Below are 20,639 nucleotides of genomic sequence, written 5' to 3'. Positions count from 1 at the left end.
TTTACAAATTGCACTAACAAGAACTGTTTCTGATCATAACTCTTTAATGGTCATTACTAATCACTCTATCAGTAGCAATCCTTATTTCAAGCTGGAGAAAAGTTTGATTGAACACAAGGACTTGGATAAACAGGTTGCAGTTTGGTGGAACTCTATGACTTTTTAATGGAGTTCTGGTACTATTTTCTTTTTCAAACTCCAAAACCATAAGCATTTTATTAAGCCTTGGGGTAAAACTGAATTTGGAGCTGATTATAATGAGAAGAAGGTGCTCCTGATAAGATTAATGATCTTAATTTGTTGGAGGAAAATAGTGCTCTCCAAACTGCTCAGTTTGAAGAGAGACTTCAATACAAGATCAAGATCAAGTGAAAACATTAAAGCTAGGAAATGGCAGCTTAGAGCAAAGAAAAATGGTTTCAAATGGAGAAATGCAACACCAGTTATTTCCATAGAACTGTCAGTTCTAGGAAAAAGAGAAACACGATTGCTAAGCTCCAAATAGAAGGTGTGGATTGCTTTGACCAAGCTTCTAACAAAGAAGAAATAAGAAACTATTATATTCGTCTATTCTCTGATCATAATAGTGTCTATTCTTCTTTGAACTCTTTGAATTTTCCTAATTTGGGTGAGGAGAAGAAGGAATGGCTGGATAGAAGGTTCGCTGAAGATTAAATTTGGGAAGTCATCAAGCACTTGGGAAACAATAAGTCTCCAGGTTTTATGAGAATGGTAGATGACTTCTTGTGAATGTTATTGATTTTGGGGAAACAACTTAACGGATCCTCCTTGAATCATTTCAAAACTCTCGGTATATTAATATAATCTAACCGTCTATAACAACCAATACCTACAATTATACCATTTTATTGATACAATTATGAGAATGGTAGATGAAGAAGGAATGGCGTTTTAGCTGAATTTTACAAGAAATGCTGGAGTACTATAAAAGGAGATTTTATGAGAATGGTAGATGACTTCTTCAAGTTTGGCTCTCTTGATTGGAGGCTAATTGTTCATTTATACCTCTCATTCCTAAGAAAGGGGATTCTCGTACTTAGAGGTGGCAACGGTCCGGGTTAGAGTCAACCCGTGGCGGGTTAGGCGGGTTGGATTTGATCAACCCTAAACCGGCCCGTTTTATCCACGGGTTCATTTTTCTTAACCCTAATCCGTGTCTAGTTAACCCGCGGGTTGACGGGTCGGACCTAGGAAATTTAGTGTGCTCCTACTTTGGCACCTCGCACCTTACACTCGGAGTACAACATCATAACCAATAGGCTAGGGTTCTGTTTGTTGAGACTTTGGTTACTAAAATTGTCATTATTATATACAAGGGCTTCCTGACCCTAATTTAATCGGCCAAAGTACAGATCCCTATGTATGCATTATCTGCATTCTTTCATTTTTGTAAACGAGTCTTCCTTATTTGTTAACCAGTCGTCCTGTTCCCAAATAAAAAGAGAGTAGTCATACTTCTCTCAAATCAATGAAACGATCCCCATATGCATATCCAGATTTATCTTTTTTTTCATGATCTATCCTTAATCCTTCTCTCTTAAGTTCTTAACCATATATCTCCACTAAATATATTGTTGTAGTTTATTTAGATGATGAATTAATTCATTTTGATATGAGATTCGATCTATTAAGTCATTTCATTGATATGCGTATCTATTAATAGGTGAAACATTATATGAATGGATCTAAGTAAGGTTGTTTTTTTTGTTCTGTTGAGTGTATGGATTAATGGATGTAACTGATAATTTTTTTAGGTTTTAGATCTGAAATTTTGGGATTTTGGGCATTTAAAATGGTATAATTGTAGGTATTGGTTGTTATAGACGGTTAGATTATATTAATATACCGAGAGTTTTGAAATGATTCAAGGAGGATCCGTTAAGTTGTTTCCCCAAAATCAATAACATTCACAAGTAATTGTATAATCAGTTTATTAGACAGGTTATACAGGTTAACCCGCAGGTTAGACGGGTTAACCCTACTTACCCACGGGTCTTAAAACCTCAACTCTAGCCCGACCCTATTAACTAACAAGCCAGGCTAGGTCCGGGTTTACACGGTCCGGGTTAGGTCCAACCCGCGGGTTTCGACCCTAATTGCCAGCTCTACTTATACTCCTAGAGATTTCAGACCTTTAAGTCTTATAGGAAGTGCTTACAAGATTTATCTAAGATGCTTGCTGACAGATTGAAAACAATAATTCCTTCTCTTATTTCATATTACCAAGGAGCTTTAATACATGACAGGCAAATTCTGTATGGTGTTTTAATTTCCAATGAGTGTGTGGATAGCAGGCCGAAGTCTAAAGTTCCCGGTATTTTCTGTAAAGTTGATATGGAGAAAGATTTTGATAACATTAACTAGCAAGCTCTTTTCTGCATTTTGCACAAGCACGGCTTTGGGGAAAGGTGGATTGCTTGGTTAAAATGGTGTGTTTCTTCTACTCATTTATCCGTTCTGGTGAATGGAAACATAACTGAGAAGTTTAATCCAGAGAAGGGATTAAGGCATGGAGACTCTCTCTGTCCTTATTTGTTTCTTCTTGTAGTTGAAATTATTTCAAAGCTTATGAATGATGTAGTTGAGAGAGGTCAGATAAGTGGCTTTAAAGTGGCTGATTCAGGTACAATGATATCACACCTTCAGTTTGCTGATGATACTCTAATCTTCCTGAATGCTGATACTGATGAAGTTACCAGACTTTTCATAATTCTTTCAATATTTGATGCTCTTACTGGCATGAGATTAAACCTGGAAAAGAGCACCATGATTAGTGTTGGAGGTGATGATGTTATTGAATTTCTAGCCAAAGAATTAGGTTGCAAAATTGAGAAGCTTCCTGTTAAGTATCCAGAACTTCCTATTGGGGTTCGTTCTAGAAGTATCTCTATTTGGGACTCGGTGCTTGAAAAAATGCAGATGAATTAGCATCTTGGAAAAGAAAGTTGTTAAATAAAGCAAGGATATTAGTTCTAATTAAACATTGCCTCTCCAGCTTACCCATATATTTCTTATCTTTATTCAACCTTCATGTTTGTGTTGAAAAGAGGATGATAGCTCAAATGAGGAATTTTTTATGGGGTTATGCTCAAGATAGGAGGAAGATGGCATGGGTGGGATGGCCAAAAATTTGTAAAACAAAGAAATTTGGTGGCTTAGGTGTGAGAAGTTTCAGGTAGACCAATAAGGCTCTATTAATTAAATGGTATTGGAAATATTCTAAACAAAAGAAAACCCTTTGGAGGAGGATAGTGCAACAAAAGATAAAAGCTACAGAAGAAGTGTTACTGCTTACTGATGATAAAGAAGCACAAGGCAAAAGCTTATGGAGAAACGTTTCAAGAATGGTTTCATTCAAAACTTTATGACTTTCAAGTTGGGAAATGGCAAAGGGATAAGGTTATGTCATAATAAATTAATGGACGTATTAAAGATCTTTTTCCGGTTATCTTTAAAGATTGTGTTAATAAACAAGCTTCAGTGGCTGAGATGATTCATGAAGGAAGATGGAGTGGTGCTTTAAAACATTTTCTGAATGCAAATGAAAATCTTGAATGAGACGTTTTAAAGAGAGATCTGGGAGATGTACCTGTTTTGACGGATGGAAAGGATCAGGTGCATATTATGGATAAATTCTCTACAAAAACTTGCTATGATGCTCTGGTTGGTAATATGGAAGATTGCAAGTTCAGTAAGTTATTGTGGAAGAACTCTATTCCTCCTAAAGTAAGTTTCATGTTGTAGGCTGCTTTTAATCATTCTCTTCCTACAAGAGATATGTTGAGACACATAGGCGTAGATATAGCCAGTTCTGCTTGCGTGATGTGTGGTGCGATGGATGGGTCTTCAGATCACCTTTTCCTGCACTGCCAAACTACATTTGAAGTGTAGGATTACTTTATCAAGGCCTTTTATATTTCTTGGCCTTTATCAGGCACAGTTCTTCAGTTGTTTCAATCTTGGGAAAACAATATTCTGACAGGAAGGTGCAAAGAGACATAAAATATTTTCCATTATGCATTGTTTTGGATCATTTTTGGGATGAAAGGAATAATAGAGTGATTGGGAAGGAATAAATCAGTTTATGAACTCATTATGCATATCAAGCAGATCTTGATCTTATGGAGTTGCGAGAAAGAAACCTCCAAATTCATTGACAGTGTGCAAATCTTGCATAACTGGGAAACAATTATTCATTTGTAATCTAGTCTTCAGTGGCTAGCTTGTTGTATTTGGCTGATCTTTTTCTTTAATATAACTTTTTTCTTTTGAAAAAAATAATTAATTAAAGTAATACACTTTATCTAATAATAATAAAAGATATTTAACAAAATAAAATTAATAAATAAATACTAAATTATAAAGAAAAAAGAAAAAGATTCTTGGGAGCTTATAGAACTAATTTATATGGAACTGTGGTTTTAATCTGAGTTTCTTGACATGCTGGTTTATCCGGAGGAGTTTCTTGACATGCTACGGTTACTGTATTTCGGCATTGAGATTCGACGGGAACCTCTGTTGTGTTAGAAAATGATGGTTCGCCATTCGAGGTGTTATGAGCTTATTGTTGTGGAACAACGCCACAACGGGTTTGTTGGTAGGATCTTCTAGAACTACAGTTTTTTGTCGGGATTTTCCGAACCTTTGGGGTTTTTGTAAGAATATTTAGGTGACCCTTTTTGTGTTGGGATTTTGTTGCCATTCATTGTTGGGTTCTTCTAAAGCTACATCACCACAATTTTCTGGAAATTTGAAGTCGTTGTATGGAGTTTTTTGAACGTGTAACTTGCCTAAATTACTTTCTGCATTGCCCAGTGATCGGTTAACTTTTAATTGCATAAGTTAACGACGCCCCGAGAAGCATTTGGTGTTAATAGATTGAAACGTTATGACCAAAGAAACCAGAAAAAAAAAAAATCTTTAGAAGGACCCGCATGGTTGTACTTTTATAAAGATTCGGGTTTAGAAAGAAACTTGTTAACAAGTTAATTTATGAAGTGCATGTGCAATGAGTAGAGATAGTTGTTGATGAAAATGAAGGTATGATACCAACTTGTTAACAACTATATTTACTCTTCTGAAGAAGAAACTACAGATTGAAATGAATTTAATTGGTAGATGTATGTGTCCTTTCAACCATTTATGGATCAGATTTTGATTAAGTGTTAGATTCGACAGTTAGATGCTTCATTAATTAATTAATCTGGTGAACTTGTAACATCAACCTTATGCAAAGGACCGCTTTCTGTGATCCATTATATCTCTGGGGTAGGGAACTTCAACTTAATGGTTCTGTATGATTATGAAATTCATTAGTGTTCTATACCTCCCTATAAATAGTTGAGAAAGCATTCGAAATACAGCAGAAAAACAGAAACAACAAAACTTTCAGTAAACACAATGCAGACCACCAAAGCTGTTCAATATTTCCAACTTGTGCCATTTTTTCTTCTCACCTTGTTCGCCATTCTCCCAAACCCGACTCTATCTGCTGAGCCATTTGATTTTCTTCAAGATCTCAAAGGAGCTCACATTGGTCAGACCGCACCAGGTTTGCATAATGTTAAGAAATATCTTAAAAGATTTGGATACTTGAATGATGTGAATCCTAGTGGTGAACATGCATACGATGACGTGTTTGATGACGTCTTAGAGTCTGAAATCAAAACTTATCAACTCAATTATGGTATAGATGCCACCGGGAGCTTAGACGCCGAAACAGTGAAACAAATGATGATGCCTCGATGTGGTAGAGCAGACGTTGTCGACGCTGAACCCGGAAAGAGGAAGAATAACAAAGACGTACTTGCAGCTAGCACCCCAGAAAAATGGTCAAGCTCTCTCCTCACTTATCGATTTAGCTCTAATAGTAGTAAAACCTTTGATAAACTTGACACCGAAACCCTGAAAAATGTTGTTGCACAAGCTTTTGCGAAATGGGAAGCTGTGAGTAACTTCAAGTTCACTGAGGAGACCAATGATGATGTAGGGGCTGACATGGTTATTGGATTCCAAAAAGGTGATCTTGGTGATGGGTATAGATTTGATGGTGAAATGGGAGTAGTCGCTCATGCATTTCCACCAAATGATGGAAGGATTTACTTCGACGCAGGGGATAAATGGAGTACCCATCCAGAATCAGACACAATGGACTTTGAATCTGTTGCAGCACATGAAATTGGACATTTATTAGGACTAGAACATATTTTCGAAAAAAACACAATCATGTACCCAGTGTTCGAACCTGGAAGCACCAAGAGGCAAGTTCAAGTTAATGACGTTAAAGCCTTAAGAGCTATATACGGTTCCTGATCCATCCAATAATCAGGTTAATAGCTGTTGAGGGAATCATAATATATAAGTACGTAATAATACGGATCAAATCCAATTTATCTATGACGGAAATTGGTTTGTGATCCTCTGCAGGAACTAGTAACTATATGCTATATGACTAAAACTGGAAATTAGAGAAGTATGACTCGTGAGTGATGTATGTACCTATGAAACAGCTGAGTCTTATAGGACTCATTTGTTGTGAAATTAGGTTGAATTTTGTTGTTTCTTTTTTGGCTGTTTAGTTCACTTCTTAATAAATAAATTCATCAAGCACAAATTTGAGAACTACAGTTTCTTCAAGCAGAGCAAAAATTATTCAATTTCATATGGTAAACCCGCGCAACTACATGAGTAGCGTCTTATCAATAGTTTTTCCTAATCGAAAATGTATATTGTACTAAATGTGATATCTTTATGCGTATATATTATTACCGATACGTAACAAAGAGTCATCAAAAAACAGCTGCACTACATTTCCGTAGGTCATATAGTAAATGCAGAAACTAATTAGATCTATATTTATGACTTGAAATCAGCAATTAAAAGACAATTCTTATTTCAAGGTTAACTCACAGGCCATAAGAGAAAGTGACATATATTTTCTTTTTTTTGATCGGTAAGTTAAAAATTTATTGAAAGAGAGCCAAAGTACATAAAATATGAGCCAAGGCTCACTCGATCAAAAGGAAAAAAAACGGAGGCCAGAAAAACCGCCTTTGACCAAAACCGGAAAAACAAACGGCAACTATTGTACCTTCGAACAACTAAAACACATACAAAACAAACATTCCACACGTCCAGCAGAAAGAATACAAGGAGCCCTAAGAATGTTGAAAAATGACCTCATCCCAGCTGATAACGAATTGCTCCATGGAAATTCCTTTGAACACCTCCCTGTTATGTAGCCAATATGCCACCTCAACTTCACAACTTCCACAATACCCATCACCTCCTTACTGATATCTTGGAAGGCCCTGAGATTCCTTTCCTTCCACAAATTCCAAAGTATAGCAGCCGGGAGTACTTTCAGCACCAATACCTTCCTCTTCGAGTTAGATCTATTGGGCCATCTAGAGATGAGAGAAGTAATATCAGGAGGAGTTTCCCATTTGATGTTCCAATCCTTGAGAAAAAGACCCCATGTACGCCAGGCCACGTCGCAATGGATGAGAAGATGCTTAGCAGATTCGCCATCCCGTACGCACATGTAGCAATGATTTACCCATTCTTTATACCAACCTCTCCTATACATCATGTCTTGAGTTGAAATCTTCTCCGGGCCTGCTACCCACATGAAGAAGCTAACATTCGTTGGCCAATGTTTAGACCAAATATTTTTAGGGTGTATGAACCTCTCAGGAGAAGGGCAGTCAGAGATCAACCATAGATAACAATACTTCACTGTAAAAGTCCCATTAGACTTATTCCCCAACCATAATTAGATTTAAATTGCTCCATGAACTTCAGAATTCCCTTCCACACACTACAACCATATGGCTGACTGGAGATATTTGTACACCAACCTAACAGATCTTCACCATATTTTTCAGCAACTATTGTCCTCCACAAAGTTGTTTGTTCACACCCAAATCTCCAAAGCCACTTCATAATAAGAGCCATATTAAAGAACTTAATTTGCTTCACTCCTAACCCACCTTTTTCCTTGGAACAGGTAACCACTTCTCAGTTTACTAAGTGTGTTTTTGGGGCATTTTCACGATCATTCCACAAGAAGTTCCTAAAGAGCAGTTCTAACTTATTGATAACAGCAGCAGGTGCCACAAAGAGAGACATCATATAAACAGGGAGGGCTTGAAGAACAGCTTGAATTAGCACCAACTTAACACCCCTAGAGAGATCAGATGAGGAGTAGGAAGTCAGTCTTGACTCCACACTCTCAAGAACTACATCCCATTTGTGAGCAGAGTAATACTTGCACCTAGGGGCAAGCCTAAGTAAGATATAGGGAAATCCTCAACTTTGCAACCAAAAGATTTAGCAAACCCTTGAACATCGTCAACTTGTCCCACTGGAATTAAAGTGGTTTATTAAAATTAATCTTGATCCCTGAAATGATTTCAAAACATAAGAGAATATTCTTTAAGTGGGTAATCTGATCTGAGTTAGGTTGAATAAACACAAGGGTGTCGTCTGCAAACTGCAGGTGACTAACATAAGTACCGCCATCAACTACTTCACAAGCTTTTCGGAGCATCAAGTTTAGAGCTTCAGCCACTAAGAGAAATAGAAACGGGGATAAAGGATCCCCTTGTCTAAGTCCCTTAGTACTCTGGAATCTACCATTAGAAGATCCATTAATCAGAACCGAGAAGTTTACAAATCTGATGCAAGCTTGTATCCATTCTCATCAAAGTATAATCCAAAAACTCCCAAGAGACATTATCGTAAGCTTTCGGAAAATCTATCTTTCACAAAGTTCCTTTCTTCTTCCTCTTATTGTAATAATCAATGCAATCATTAGCTATTAAGGAGTTGTCCAAAATCTGTCTGCCGCTCAAGAAGGCACTCTGGTTGCATCCCACCAAGTCCTGTATTACAGTCTAACCTCGAGGCTAAAATTTTAGTTAGAATCTTATTTACACTACCCATCAAGGTTATGAAGGTAGACTTCAGCCTCCAATCAATATGTGAATTAATCATCAGGTCATTAAACACCACCAAAATATCCTCCTTCATGAAATGCCAACATTTAGAAAACACCATCATCGGGAACCCGTCAGGTCCCGGAGCCCTATCACTTCCTAAATCATTAATAGCTCTCAAAACTTCTTCTTCACCACAAACATTTTCTAAAATAGCAGCTTGGGCGCTGTTGATGCTAGGGAAATTGATACCATCGAGTTGCGGTCTTGATGAAGCTTGCTCCTTATACAGATTGGTATAGTAATTCACAATGCAACTCTTAATTTTATCCTTATCTGAAATTAGCTCGCCATCAACATTTGGCTGAGAGAAAGAGTTGGTTCTATGTCTTTGAGAAGCCCTCTTATGAAATGTTTTTGTATTTCTTTCATTATTATCCAGTCAGTCCACTCTGGATCTTTGTCTCCAATAAATAGCTCGCATTCTGGAGAGCTTATGGTATTCTCCTTTAGCTTTCAAAAGAGCTCTTGTTGTCTCTTCTGACACCCCATTAGATTGAACTTCCTTGTCGAGATTCTGAATGTCAATTAAGTTCTGATCAATTTTCCGGTCCAAACTACCGAAATCATTCTTGTTGTACTCCTTAAGTTTAGATTTAAGAACCTGCAACTTCTTTGCCATAATGAACCCCGGATTGCCTTGAAAATAACAAGCTGATTCCCACCAAGTTTTTATCTTTCCAATCAATAAAGGATCTTCAAACCAACACTACACCAAAATCAGGATTTTGTAACAGTGCAACCTGTCACAGTTTATTTTTCAGTCACAGATACACCTGTGATAAGTCCTGTAACAGTTATAACTCTTACTAAATTTTATATTCGTGATAATAATTAGGAATATTAAATTCTTTTATTAGTTATAAAAATTCCGAAGATTGTGAATATGACCAGACTACTCTTATCGGAAATAAGTAACGTAAATATTACATATTATTAAAAAGAGTATATTACCCTTAATGAAAAAAAGTGCAACAAAATATTGTACAGACTGTGAAAATCACCAGCCTACCCTTATCAGAAATAAGTGAAGTAATATTATAGATTGTGAAAATGACCATATTACCCTTAATGGAAATTAGTGCAATAAATATTTTGGAAACTGTGAAAATGACCAGACTACCCTTATCGGAAATAAGTAAAGTAAATATTACCGATTGTGAAAATAACCATACAACCCTTATAAGAAATAAGTAAAGAAAATATTACATACTGTGAAAATGACCATTTTACCCTTACCAGAAATAAGTGCAATGAATATTATGGAGACTGTGAAAATGACCAGACTACCCTTATCGGAAATAAGTAAAAGAAATATTACACATTTTGAAAAACGACCATATTGCGCTTGCTGTGAAAACGACCGTATTACCCTTACTAGAAATAAGTGCAATAAATATCATGGAGACTATGAAAATGATTATATTACCCTTACTAGAAATAAGTGCAATAAATATCATGGAGACTATGAAAATGACCAAACTACCCTTATCATAAATAAGTAAAGTAGATATTACATACTATGAAAATGATTATTTTACCCTTACTGGAAATAAGTAATATAATTATTCTGGAGACTATGAAAATGACCAAACTACCCTTATCAGAAATAAGTAAAGTAAATATTATAGACTATGAAAATGACCATATTACCCTTACCGGAATTAAATGAAATAAATATCATGGAAACTATGAAAATGACCAAACTACCCTTATCAAAAATAAGTAAAGTAAATATTACATACTGAAAATGACCATATTACCCTTACTGGAAATAATTGCAATAAATATCATGGAGACTATGAGAATTACCAAAATACCCTTATCAAAAATAAGTAAAGTAAATATTACAGACTATGAAAATGACCACTTTACCCTTATTGGAAACATATGCAATAAATATTATGGAGACTGTGAAAATGACCAGACTACCCTTATTAGAAATAAGTAAAGTAAATATTACATACTGTGAAAATGACCATTTTACCCTTATTGGAAATTTGTGCAATAAATATTATTGATAGTATGAAAATGACCAGACTAGCCTTATTAAAAATAAGTAAATTTAATATTTAAAACTGTGAAAATGACCATATTACCCTTACTAGAAATTATTGCAAAAAATATCATGGAGACTATAAAAATGACTGAACTTCCCTTATCTAAAATAAGTAAAGTAAATATTATAGTTTGTGAAAATGACCATTTTACCTTAGTGGAGACAAGTGCAATATATGTTATGAAGACTGTGAAAATGATCAGACTACCCTTATCGGAAATAAGTAAAGTAAATATTACAAACTCTGAGAATGACCATATTATTCTTATGGAAATTAGTACAATAAATATTATGGAGACTGTGAAAATGACTAGACTATCCTTATCGTAAATAAGTAAAGTAAATATTACAGATTGTGAAAAAGACCATATTACCCTTATTGGAAATAAGTGCAGTAAATATTATGGTAATTTTTCGGTAAGGGTAAAATGGTCATTTTCATAGTCTATAATATTTACTTAATTTATTTTCGATAAGGGTAGTTTGGTCATTTTCTTTGTCATCATGATATTTATTGCACTAATTTCTAGTAAGGGTAATTTGGTCATTTTCACTGTCAGTGATATTTACTTTACTTATTTCCGATAAGTGTAGTCTGGTCATTTTCACAGTCTCCATAACATTTATTGCAGTTATTTTCCCTAAGGGTAAAATGGTCATTTTCACAGACTGTAATATTTACTTTACTCATATCCGAAAAGCGTGGTCTGGTCGTTTTCACAGTCTCCATAATATTTATTGCACTTATTTCATGTAAGGGTAATATAGTCATTTTCATTGTCTATAATATTCACTTTACTTATTTCCGATAAGGATAGTCTTGTCATTTTGACAGTCTCCATAACATTTATTGCACTTATTTTCAATAAGGGTAGTTTGGTCATTTTGACAGTCTCCATAACATTTATTGCACTTATTTCCCCTAAGGATAAAATGGTCATTTTAGCAGACTGTAATATTTACTTTACTCATATCCGATAAGGGTGGTATGGTCGTTTTCACAGTCTCCATAAAATTTATTGCACTTATTTCCAGTAAAGGTAGTATAGTCATTTTCACTGTCTGTAATATTCACTTTACTTATTTTCGATAATGATAGTCTGGTCATTTTGACAGTCTCCATAATATTTATTATACTTATTTCCATTAAGGGTAAAATAGTCATTTTCACAGTCTGTAATATTTACTTTACTTATTTTTGATAAGGGTAGTCTGGTCATTTTCACAGTCTCCATAATATTTATTTCACTAATTTCTAGTAAGGGTGGTTTGGTCATTTTCACTGTCTCTGTGATATTTATTGATTTATTTCCAGTAAGGGTAATATGGTCATTTTAACTGTCTCTATGATATTTATTGCACTAATTCCTAGTAAGGAGGTCATTTTCACTGTCTCTGTGATATTTACTCCACTTATTTCTAGTAAGGGTAATATGATCATTTTCATAATCTGTAATATTTATTTCACTTATTTCCGATAAGGGTAGTATGGTCATTTTCACTATCTCCATGATATTTATTGCACTAATTTCTACTAAGGGTAATATGGTCATTTTTATTGTTCGTACTATTTACTTTACTTATTTCCGATGAGGGTAATATGGTCATTTTCTTAATATATAATATTTATTTTACTTATTTCTGATAAGGGTAGTCTGGTCATTTTCACTCTAGTAATCTCTGAACCTGTGATATTCAATTCTGATGTTACAGGTTACTAGAGTTAGAAACTTAGGTCTAACTCTAGTAACTGATATTCATCCGAATCAGAAAACTCAGTTCCAACTCTGCTAACCTTTGAGCTCGGGATGTTCAAATCTGATAAATTCCATCTCCAGTTCACCCGAATGAGAAACGCAGGTCCAACTCTAGTAATCTTTGAACCTGTGATGTTCGAATATGATATATTTCGTATTCAGTTCATCCGGAAGAAAAACTCAGGTCTAACTCTAGCAATCTTTGAACCTGTGATGTTCGAATCTGATATATTTCGTCTTCAGTTCATCCGAACGAGAAACTCAGGTTTAACTCTAGCAACCTTTGAACCTGTGATGTTCGAATATGATATATTTCGTGTTCATTTTATCCGAACGAGAAACTTAGATCTAACGCTAGCAATCTTTGAACCTGTGATGTTCGAATCTGATATATTTCGTTTCGTCTTCAGTTCATCCGATTGAGAAACTCAGGTCTAATTCTAATAATCTGATTTATTTCTTCTTCAGTTCATCCGAACGAGAAACTCAGGTTTAACTTTAGCAATCTTTGAACTTGTGATGTTCCAATCTGATATATTTTGTCTTCAGTTTAGCCGAACGAGAAACTCGTGTCCAACTCTAGCAATCTTTGAACCTGTGATGTTCGAATCTGATATATTTCGTCTCCAGTTCCTCCGAACGAGAAACTCAAGTCTAACTCTAGTAGTCTTTGAACATGTGTTGTTCAATTCTGATATATTTTGTCTTTCTAGTAGTCTTTGAACCTGTGTTGTTCAATTCTGATATATTTCGTCTTCAGTTCATCCGAACGAGAAACTCAAGTCTAACACTATCAGTCTTTGAACCGGTGTTGTTCAATTCTGATATATTTCGTCTTCAGTTCATCCGAACGAGAAACTCAAGTCTAACTCTAGTATTCTTTGAACATGTGTTGTTCAATTCTGATATATTTCGTCCTCAGTTCATCCGAACGCGAAACTCAAGTCTAATTCTAGTAGTCTTTGAACCTGTGTTGTTCAATTATGATATATTTCGTCCTCAGTTCATCCGAACGAGAAACTCAAGTCTAAACTCTAGTAGTCTTTGAACCTGTGTTGTTCAATTCTGATATATTTCGTCTCCAGTTCATCCGAACGAGAAACTCAAGGCTAACTATAGTAGTCTTTGAACCTGTGTTGTTTAATTCTGATATATTTCCTCTTCAGTTCATCCGAACACGAAACTCAAGTCCAACTCCAGTAATCTTTGAACCTGGGATTTTCCAACCACAAACATTAAACAGACCCCTTTTCGTCAACTTCGAGGCATGAACCTGGCTCCAAGTTCGAAACTTGGAGGTAAGTGGAATACTATAAGTCGGAAACTTCGTAAGAACGATGAATGCAACCATATAGTTAACCGAAGTTAGCCACATGAACACTTTTAACTTAACCATATTTAGCTAACACTTCTAGATCAAATATGATGATCAGTAAATCATGAAAGATAATCAAATGAATCTAATTGTGTTTCAAACTTTGCATTAAGCCACGGTTTGCAAACTTTGCATTCCTTAGATCATAAATGTTCTAGTTCATGAGTATGAGAATCAGTCCACCCGAATGAAAGACTTAGGTCTAACTCTAGTAATATTTTAACCCGAGATGACAAGAGAAGATATAATACATCATCCTTTCATCCAAATGAGAGATTCAGGTCTAACTCTAGTAATATATGAAGCTGAGATGATAAGATCGGATACAATCCATCTTCAGTTCATCCGAATGAGAGACTCAGGTCTGAGTCTACTAATCTTTGAACCTGGGATGTTCAAATCCGATATATTTCCTCTCCAGTTCATCCGAATGAGGGATTCAGGTCTAAGTCTAGTAATCTTTGAACCTGGGATGTTGAAATCTGATGTATTTTCTCTTTAGTTCATCCGAATGAGAGACTCGGGTCTAAGTCTAGTAATCTTTGAACCTGGGATGTTCAAATATGATATATTTCCTCTCCAGTTCATCTGAATGAGAGACTCAGGTGTAAGTCTAGTAATCTTTGAACCTGGGGTGTTCAAATCTAATATATTTCTTTTCCAATTCATCTGAAAGAGAGACTCAGGTCTAAGTATAGTAATCTTTGAACCTGAGATGTTCAAATCTGATATATATTTCCTCTCCAGTTCATCCGAATGCGGAACTCAGATCTAAACTCGGGGATATCTATAATAACTCGGGCACACATATATATATCTATATTAATCTGAAAACTTGAGTTTATATCTTTGGATTTTTCATCCCAAACTCATGGACACCTACGTAACGATGTCGCATGGTTCTCTAAATCATAAAAACAAGGACACCCGTTAAATAATTTTCGTTTTGGACACATGGTTTGATATTAACCCTTAGATCTGTAGAAACTAATCAAATTGGTGTGGTGCGCAATAGTCATCTAGCTCAGATGCGCTGTAGCAGAAGGGTTCTACATATTTATAGAAGAGAGAGAAATTGAGTGCTTATCTGCTTCTTCTTCTCCGCCTCCTCTCTCTCAACCTTTTCCGAAACCAAACTTTCTTATTCTATTTGAAAATCCAAAATCAATCAGAGCCTGAATCGAAACCTTAATCTTTCTCCTTAGAAACCACTACAAAAATTAGAAATAAAAGAAGTTTATGTGGTGAATCTACTATAAATAAAATCAGAATCAGTTTGGGTTTCTTTCTTTTTTCGTTTAGTCGGTGATTTGTTTAACCCTCGCTTCTGTGATTTTCTTCTTGATTCTCCCATCAAGATGAGTTTCTTTCTTTTTTTCGCAGATGAGTTTCTTTTTTTTCTTTCTCAGATCTATTTTGGGTTTCATTGGATCTTAATGTTTCAATGTAAAAATATGATTATGTACTTTGTTTGATTGAATTTGAAACAGGAAGTTGAAGAGAGATTTCTGAGATTTGAAGCCTAACTTGTTTAGAGATGAAAAGATTTAAGGGTTTCTATTGTTTTATGGATTATTCTGAAGAACTGAAATCAAATTAGAGTCACTTCGTGTTGTTTTAAAATCCCTAAATCTTGTAATTAAAATCAAAGGAAAGTATAATTTTCTATTGTTCACTTCATTGATTTTGATGGGTTAAATAGCATCACTAACTTGGTTGTAATTCTCTGATTTTACAGATAGAAAAGTGAAATCTTGGGTGTTTACTTGATGTATCAAACACTAGATAATTTATGAAATCTTGGGTGTTTACTTGTCTGTGTTTACTTGATAGATTATCTAGTTTATTTTTTTTTGGTGTTTTAGATTATCTTGGAATTATACTTATTTTTTGTTTATTTTATTTGATTCATGGACTATATAAAGTTGGAAGATGTTGAGTAGTGGTAGAGATTCTTACAACAAGGAAGTCCTGTGGTTAGAGTTGTTAGACCTCAGTTTGAATCTAACCTTGTCCCTAAAGTCATGGTAATTACTCTACGTGTTTACATTTCCTATTTTACTTTTGGTACTTTTCCTATAAAGAGTTAAGAATTCGGATCCTGCTTAAATAATCTAGGCCACAGGCCAAGCGTATCTACTGTTATGTATGTTTCTCAACTGTTATTTACTGTTGAGAAATTTTCCAAGATGTTCTTTGAGTTATGAAACATATTTGGTAAAAAAACTTGACCATGTTTTGTGATCGGTGTTGTAGTATGTTTCAGAAGCAAAGACGACCTTGGTGTCCTCATTCTCTTCTCCAGTTCATTCACCAAAAAAACAAGAAGGTAACTATATTTGCTGTGGAGGCAGGGGATTGTTCACATACAAGGCTTGTGTAAATTATTAAATATATTCATTGTTAAATGTGGAATTTCCTTCTAAGGTGTTGGAGTAAATGGTTGTTAATATGGCAGTACTGTTGAAATACGACAAATGGGATCATGTTCTGGTGGACACAAAGAAATTAGATTTGGTTTGTTGCTGAGCTGTTTCAAAATTTGACCCTTTCGTCTGAGATGCTTCATAGCTTAGTTTTTGTCATAAGCATGTTTGGAGTGTATGTATGGTCTTTATTAGTAAGACCATGATTTTCACGTTTGTCGTATATGGTTAAGAGTTATTATACATTAAGTTTAGATCCAGCAGAACCACCTGTATTTGGTTCTTTATTGCTGAGTAGTTGGAAAAGAGTGCCTGGGTCTAAAGGAGCAAGAGTTCCATATTTTATCGTTTCAAGAGTGTTTAACCAAAATAATCTTAACGTGCGCTATCGTTAAATTTCTGACTAAAAACTACTGAATAGATCGTGGTTAATTTTCATAGGGCTATGCGTTCTTACACCAATTTTTTTGGTAACGTACTAGTAAGACATCATCTTTCCTTTATACGATCCTTTAGTTTAGACAAACAATTAGGATTTTCGAGCTTCTGCTGTTGAATTAAGTTCACCCTTTATTCAGTAATTAGTATTTTAGATTTCTTTTAAAAAGAAGGTTTTTTTTCTAACTGTTTCCTTCTTGCTTTCTTTTTGCAGTACTACAAGCACACGGTAGATCAGTATGAGAGTGATTTGCTTTTTGTTGCCCATTCACTAGTACTCTCTATCAATGAGAAGGACTTGCACATCGTTAAGCCATTCCCCTGCAATGGAAGCTGCATTAGATTTTATCTGGTAAAAATCCTTAAGCTTCTGTTCTGGTTGTAGTTGTGCAGTTTTTTTACTTTGTACAATTTTAATACTCCATTTGTTTGATCAATTCCAGAAGTTCCAGTTAGTGTTATGGGGCCTTAAATTATGGGCAAGAAGGCGAGGAATATACTGCAATGTATGGGACATTTTCATTTCTTATTAAAATTTAAAGTTTAACTTTTATTTTCATATAGCTTCTCTTACCTGTTTTGTGTTATCGATATTCCAAATTCCTTCTTGAACATCTCAATAAGATTAACATTCGTGTTTGCAGTTGGTTGGATTTTTCGGAGGAATTCACCTGGCTGTTCTCACAACTTTTATATGTTGTCGATTTCCTAATGCCAGTGGTACAACACTTATTTCAAGGTTCTTTGAAACTTATACATTTTGGCCATGGCCTACCCCAGTGATGCTACAAGGGTATATATCTTTCCCTGGTTTTGATTTTTGCGTGTCTACTTGGTCATTATGTTATTTTATCTATGTGCAGTATAATGGGTTTCATTGTTCCATTTTAGATTTCAATTGTTAGAGTTCTCATTAAACACCTATTTTACAGGAAATTCTGAGACCTGACTTAGAGGAGCGCCTAATTCTATATAATACTTATTAGTTGTTGTAATCTGCGCTGCAGGGACCTGGATGCTATGGCCCTAGTAGCTGCAAACAAAGGAAATCCTATGCAAGAAATTGTAGAGCAAGTTCGTGATAGAAGTACTGTGTTTACTTGCTTCCAGAATTCCGGTTTGTTCAAGTTTTTGTTGCTGGAATTCAGGTATTAACCACGACCTGTGTTTATATCGATTAGTTTCTTTCACCACATCTATTTGCAAATAAATTCATTTTAATACTGGTAGTACTTATTTTTATCACATGTTGAACCATGTCTATTATCAACTTTGCGTATGCAATTATAACTCTTGTCTGAGACTAATGAATAAGATTGAATTGTTTTTGGATAAATTACTTCGTTTGTGCTTCTACATTGAATGTATGGATGACTTCCTTTATGCAGTTTGTGAATGTATGAATTGCAATTCCAAAAAGGTTGGCCTGCAATTCGGTTTCAGGTTTAATTGTATTGTAGGCATATACCCTGTAAAATGGAAGCCCAGGTTGATTCAAGGTATCACCAGCCAAGCCAAGCCAAGGGATTGACTCGAGGTATTCACGATCACCTTCACCCGTTAAGCATGGCTCGAGCCGTTCACAACTGTCTTCACCGGTCGGGTATTATTCAAACTCAAATTTACTCCGGAGTTAACATCCACCATCTGATCTCTCTTTCTTTATTTCTGAATTAGTGAATCTGCATTCATTGAAGCTAGCTGATTTTTATTTCTTATATCCGTCACAGGTTTATGTTCAAGCACGTTTGCCTTCTTACAATGAATTGGTTTCTTGGGAGCATACAATGAAGATATTTCTTTGCTGGCGACGATGATGATCACAGGTGTGGTTTGTAGCCCGGAATCTCGGAACGCCGACAAGGTTCCGGTCAACAATTTTTTTTTAATTAAATGTAACAAAGATTATTACGAAAATAACTGGATCAATTTTTCAAAACTGTGACTAAATAAAGACACGTGTTTTCTTTGGAATTAACAAATATAAACGTTACATAACGTGTGAGTTTTTGACACGTGGCATCTTAGTAATTGTTGCAAGCAAGAGTAACACTTTGAACAGACACGTGTCGCAACATAAAAATTAACTCATTTGTTGCTATTAATTCTTGTAACGGTTTCTAAAATGTAACTTTAATTAATAATTGTCACAGAAATCCGTCACAATTATTAACAACACCTATTTAGAACAGGTTATAACCGTTACAAATATGGGCAGTCACAGGTATGGCCCGTGACAAAATCCTGGAAATGGTGTAGTGCAAATTTCTTCAAATCTAAATGGACGCCCACCCCATTCTTAGAAGGATCTTAAAACAGCTAACGCGTTTGAAATAGTATATGTCAAGGAAACTGTACATATTTATGGAAGTCACCAAAAAAAGATAAAAGAAAGATATTTTTGCTAAGATGTCTAACGTGAATAATTTGGATCATCGATGGCTCTGACTTTTATCTCTATTCAAGAAGGTGTTTTTGGTATTGAGAATGAAAACGATCAAGATGAGCTAAATTTTCCAATCGATGTTGTGTGGAGTCGTCATTATCCTAGAAAACTTAATTTTTTTCCTTTGGCTTCTATCTCATAATAAGATAATGACGGCGGATAAGCTCTTAAGAAGAGGTATGGATGTTTCTAGTTTATGTTGTTTTTGTGACGAAAACGATGAAACTAGCTCGTATTTATTTTATGAATGTTGGAGGATCCAGAGAATTTGGGATTACTTTGTTGAAAGATGTCGGTTACATTGGAGTTATATTCAAATATCATCACAACTGTGAACTCTTGGAAGTTTAATTGGGTAGACGAAATACTTAGTTGAATATGGAATAACATCCCGGTCGCAATATGGTGGTGCATATGGGGAGAGCGAAATGCAAGAGTCTTAGAAAAAAATTTTGGTTAGCCTCATTAGAAACGTTAAACTACAAGCATTCTTTTGGGCTGAATCAAACACAAGAACTTTAGGTGTAACGAAGAATATGGTAGCAGTTGTAGCTGCAGGAAATCCCACAACCACACCAAATATAAGATAAATACCCAGTTACAAAAACGAATAAAGGAAATCAAAATCAAGCCATTTTATTACTCTTGAAAGATCGTATACAAGAATAACAATACTGTTAGAGCATTTCTCGGTCGAACTCGCATACGTTGATATCTCAAGCATGTTTATCAATGTTAGTGATCAAAACTATAATTCTTGATTTCTAGCCTATTTATAGATGTCTCGGACTAGGACATAGATAGTGTAATTGAACGTAGATCTGTCGGCGTTCATCATTTGAAGATGAAGAATTACTAAGGGGAGTTTGTGGAACTTCATTAACAAATAGGTATGTGGAGACTTAAAATCATCTATCACTAGGAAAGTACATTTCTACTCTATCTCCTTTATTGAGACATAAGTCGTATTTACGATATAGTTTTCAACTATACACATTTTGGATTTCGAGCTGAGTACATCTCGCTTACATATTTCTCGAAATATGTGTTGGAGAGATTTCTCTTTAGCCATGTTCATCTTTACTCGTGGACATTTCAATCACTTGAAAATTACTTTG

At 35.1% G+C, this 20,639-nt stretch overlaps 2 protein-coding genes across 6 annotated transcripts; both read left to right on the top strand.

The window, feature by feature from the left end:
- Window positions 1-5,369: 5,369 nt before the first annotated feature.
- On the top strand, window positions 5,370-6,645 carry LOC113328791 (metalloendoproteinase 1-MMP-like). The gene is made up of 2 exons (XM_026575802.1): window positions 5,370-5,572; window positions 5,714-6,645. The coding sequence occupies exons 1-2, from the start codon at window positions 5,422-5,424 to the stop codon at window positions 6,331-6,333; spliced, it is 771 nt and encodes a 256-aa protein (XP_026431587.1). The 5' UTR covers window positions 5,370-5,421; the 3' UTR covers window positions 6,334-6,645.
- An 8,668-nt stretch (window positions 6,646-15,313) lies between these two features.
- LOC113328771 lies at window positions 15,314-19,057 on the top strand. 5 transcript variants are annotated; one of them, XM_026575785.1, is made up of 10 exons: window positions 15,314-15,862; window positions 15,950-16,025; window positions 16,137-16,238; window positions 16,468-16,540; window positions 17,290-17,427; window positions 17,519-17,581; window positions 17,720-17,868; window positions 18,083-18,223; window positions 18,536-18,678; window positions 18,806-19,057. In XM_026575785.1, the coding sequence occupies exons 3-10, from the start codon at window positions 16,144-16,146 to the stop codon at window positions 18,838-18,840; spliced, it is 837 nt and encodes a 278-aa protein (XP_026431570.1). In that variant the 5' UTR covers window positions 15,314-15,862; window positions 15,950-16,025; window positions 16,137-16,143; the 3' UTR covers window positions 18,841-19,057. The 5 variants fall into 5 exon arrangements, with proteins under 5 accessions (XP_026431570.1, XP_026431568.1, XP_026431567.1 ...); XM_026575783.1 differs by having other exon boundaries at window positions 15,314-16,015; XM_026575782.1 differs by having other exon boundaries at window positions 15,314-16,025.
- The last annotated feature ends 1,582 nt before the right edge of the window (window positions 19,058-20,639 follow it).

Source organism: Papaver somniferum, unplaced genomic scaffold, assembly GCF_003573695.1.
Source record: "Papaver somniferum cultivar HN1 unplaced genomic scaffold, ASM357369v1 unplaced-scaffold_114, whole genome shotgun sequence".
Taxonomy (NCBI): Eukaryota; Viridiplantae; Streptophyta; class Magnoliopsida; order Ranunculales; family Papaveraceae; genus Papaver; species Papaver somniferum.
This window is presented reverse-complemented; position numbering and strand designations above follow the sequence as displayed.

Coding starts and splice junctions, on each gene's coding strand:
- LOC113328791 (XM_026575802.1), top strand. CDS start 5,422: ATGCAGACCACCAAAGCTGTTCAATATTTCCAACTTGTGCCATTTTTT. Junction 5,573..5,713: donor CATTGGTCAGACCGCACCAG/GTTTGCATAATG, acceptor ATTATGGTATAG/ATGCCACCGGGAGCTTAGAC.
- LOC113328771 (XM_026575785.1), top strand. CDS start 16,144: ATGTTGAGTAGTGGTAGAGATTCTTACAACAAGGAAGTCCTGTGGTTA. Junction 17,869..18,082: donor ACCCCAGTGATGCTACAAGG/GTATATATCTTT, acceptor TCTGCGCTGCAG/GGACCTGGATGCTATGGCCC. Junction 18,679..18,805: donor CAACTGTCTTCACCGGTCGG/GTATTATTCAAA, acceptor TATCCGTCACAG/GTTTATGTTCAAGCACGTTT.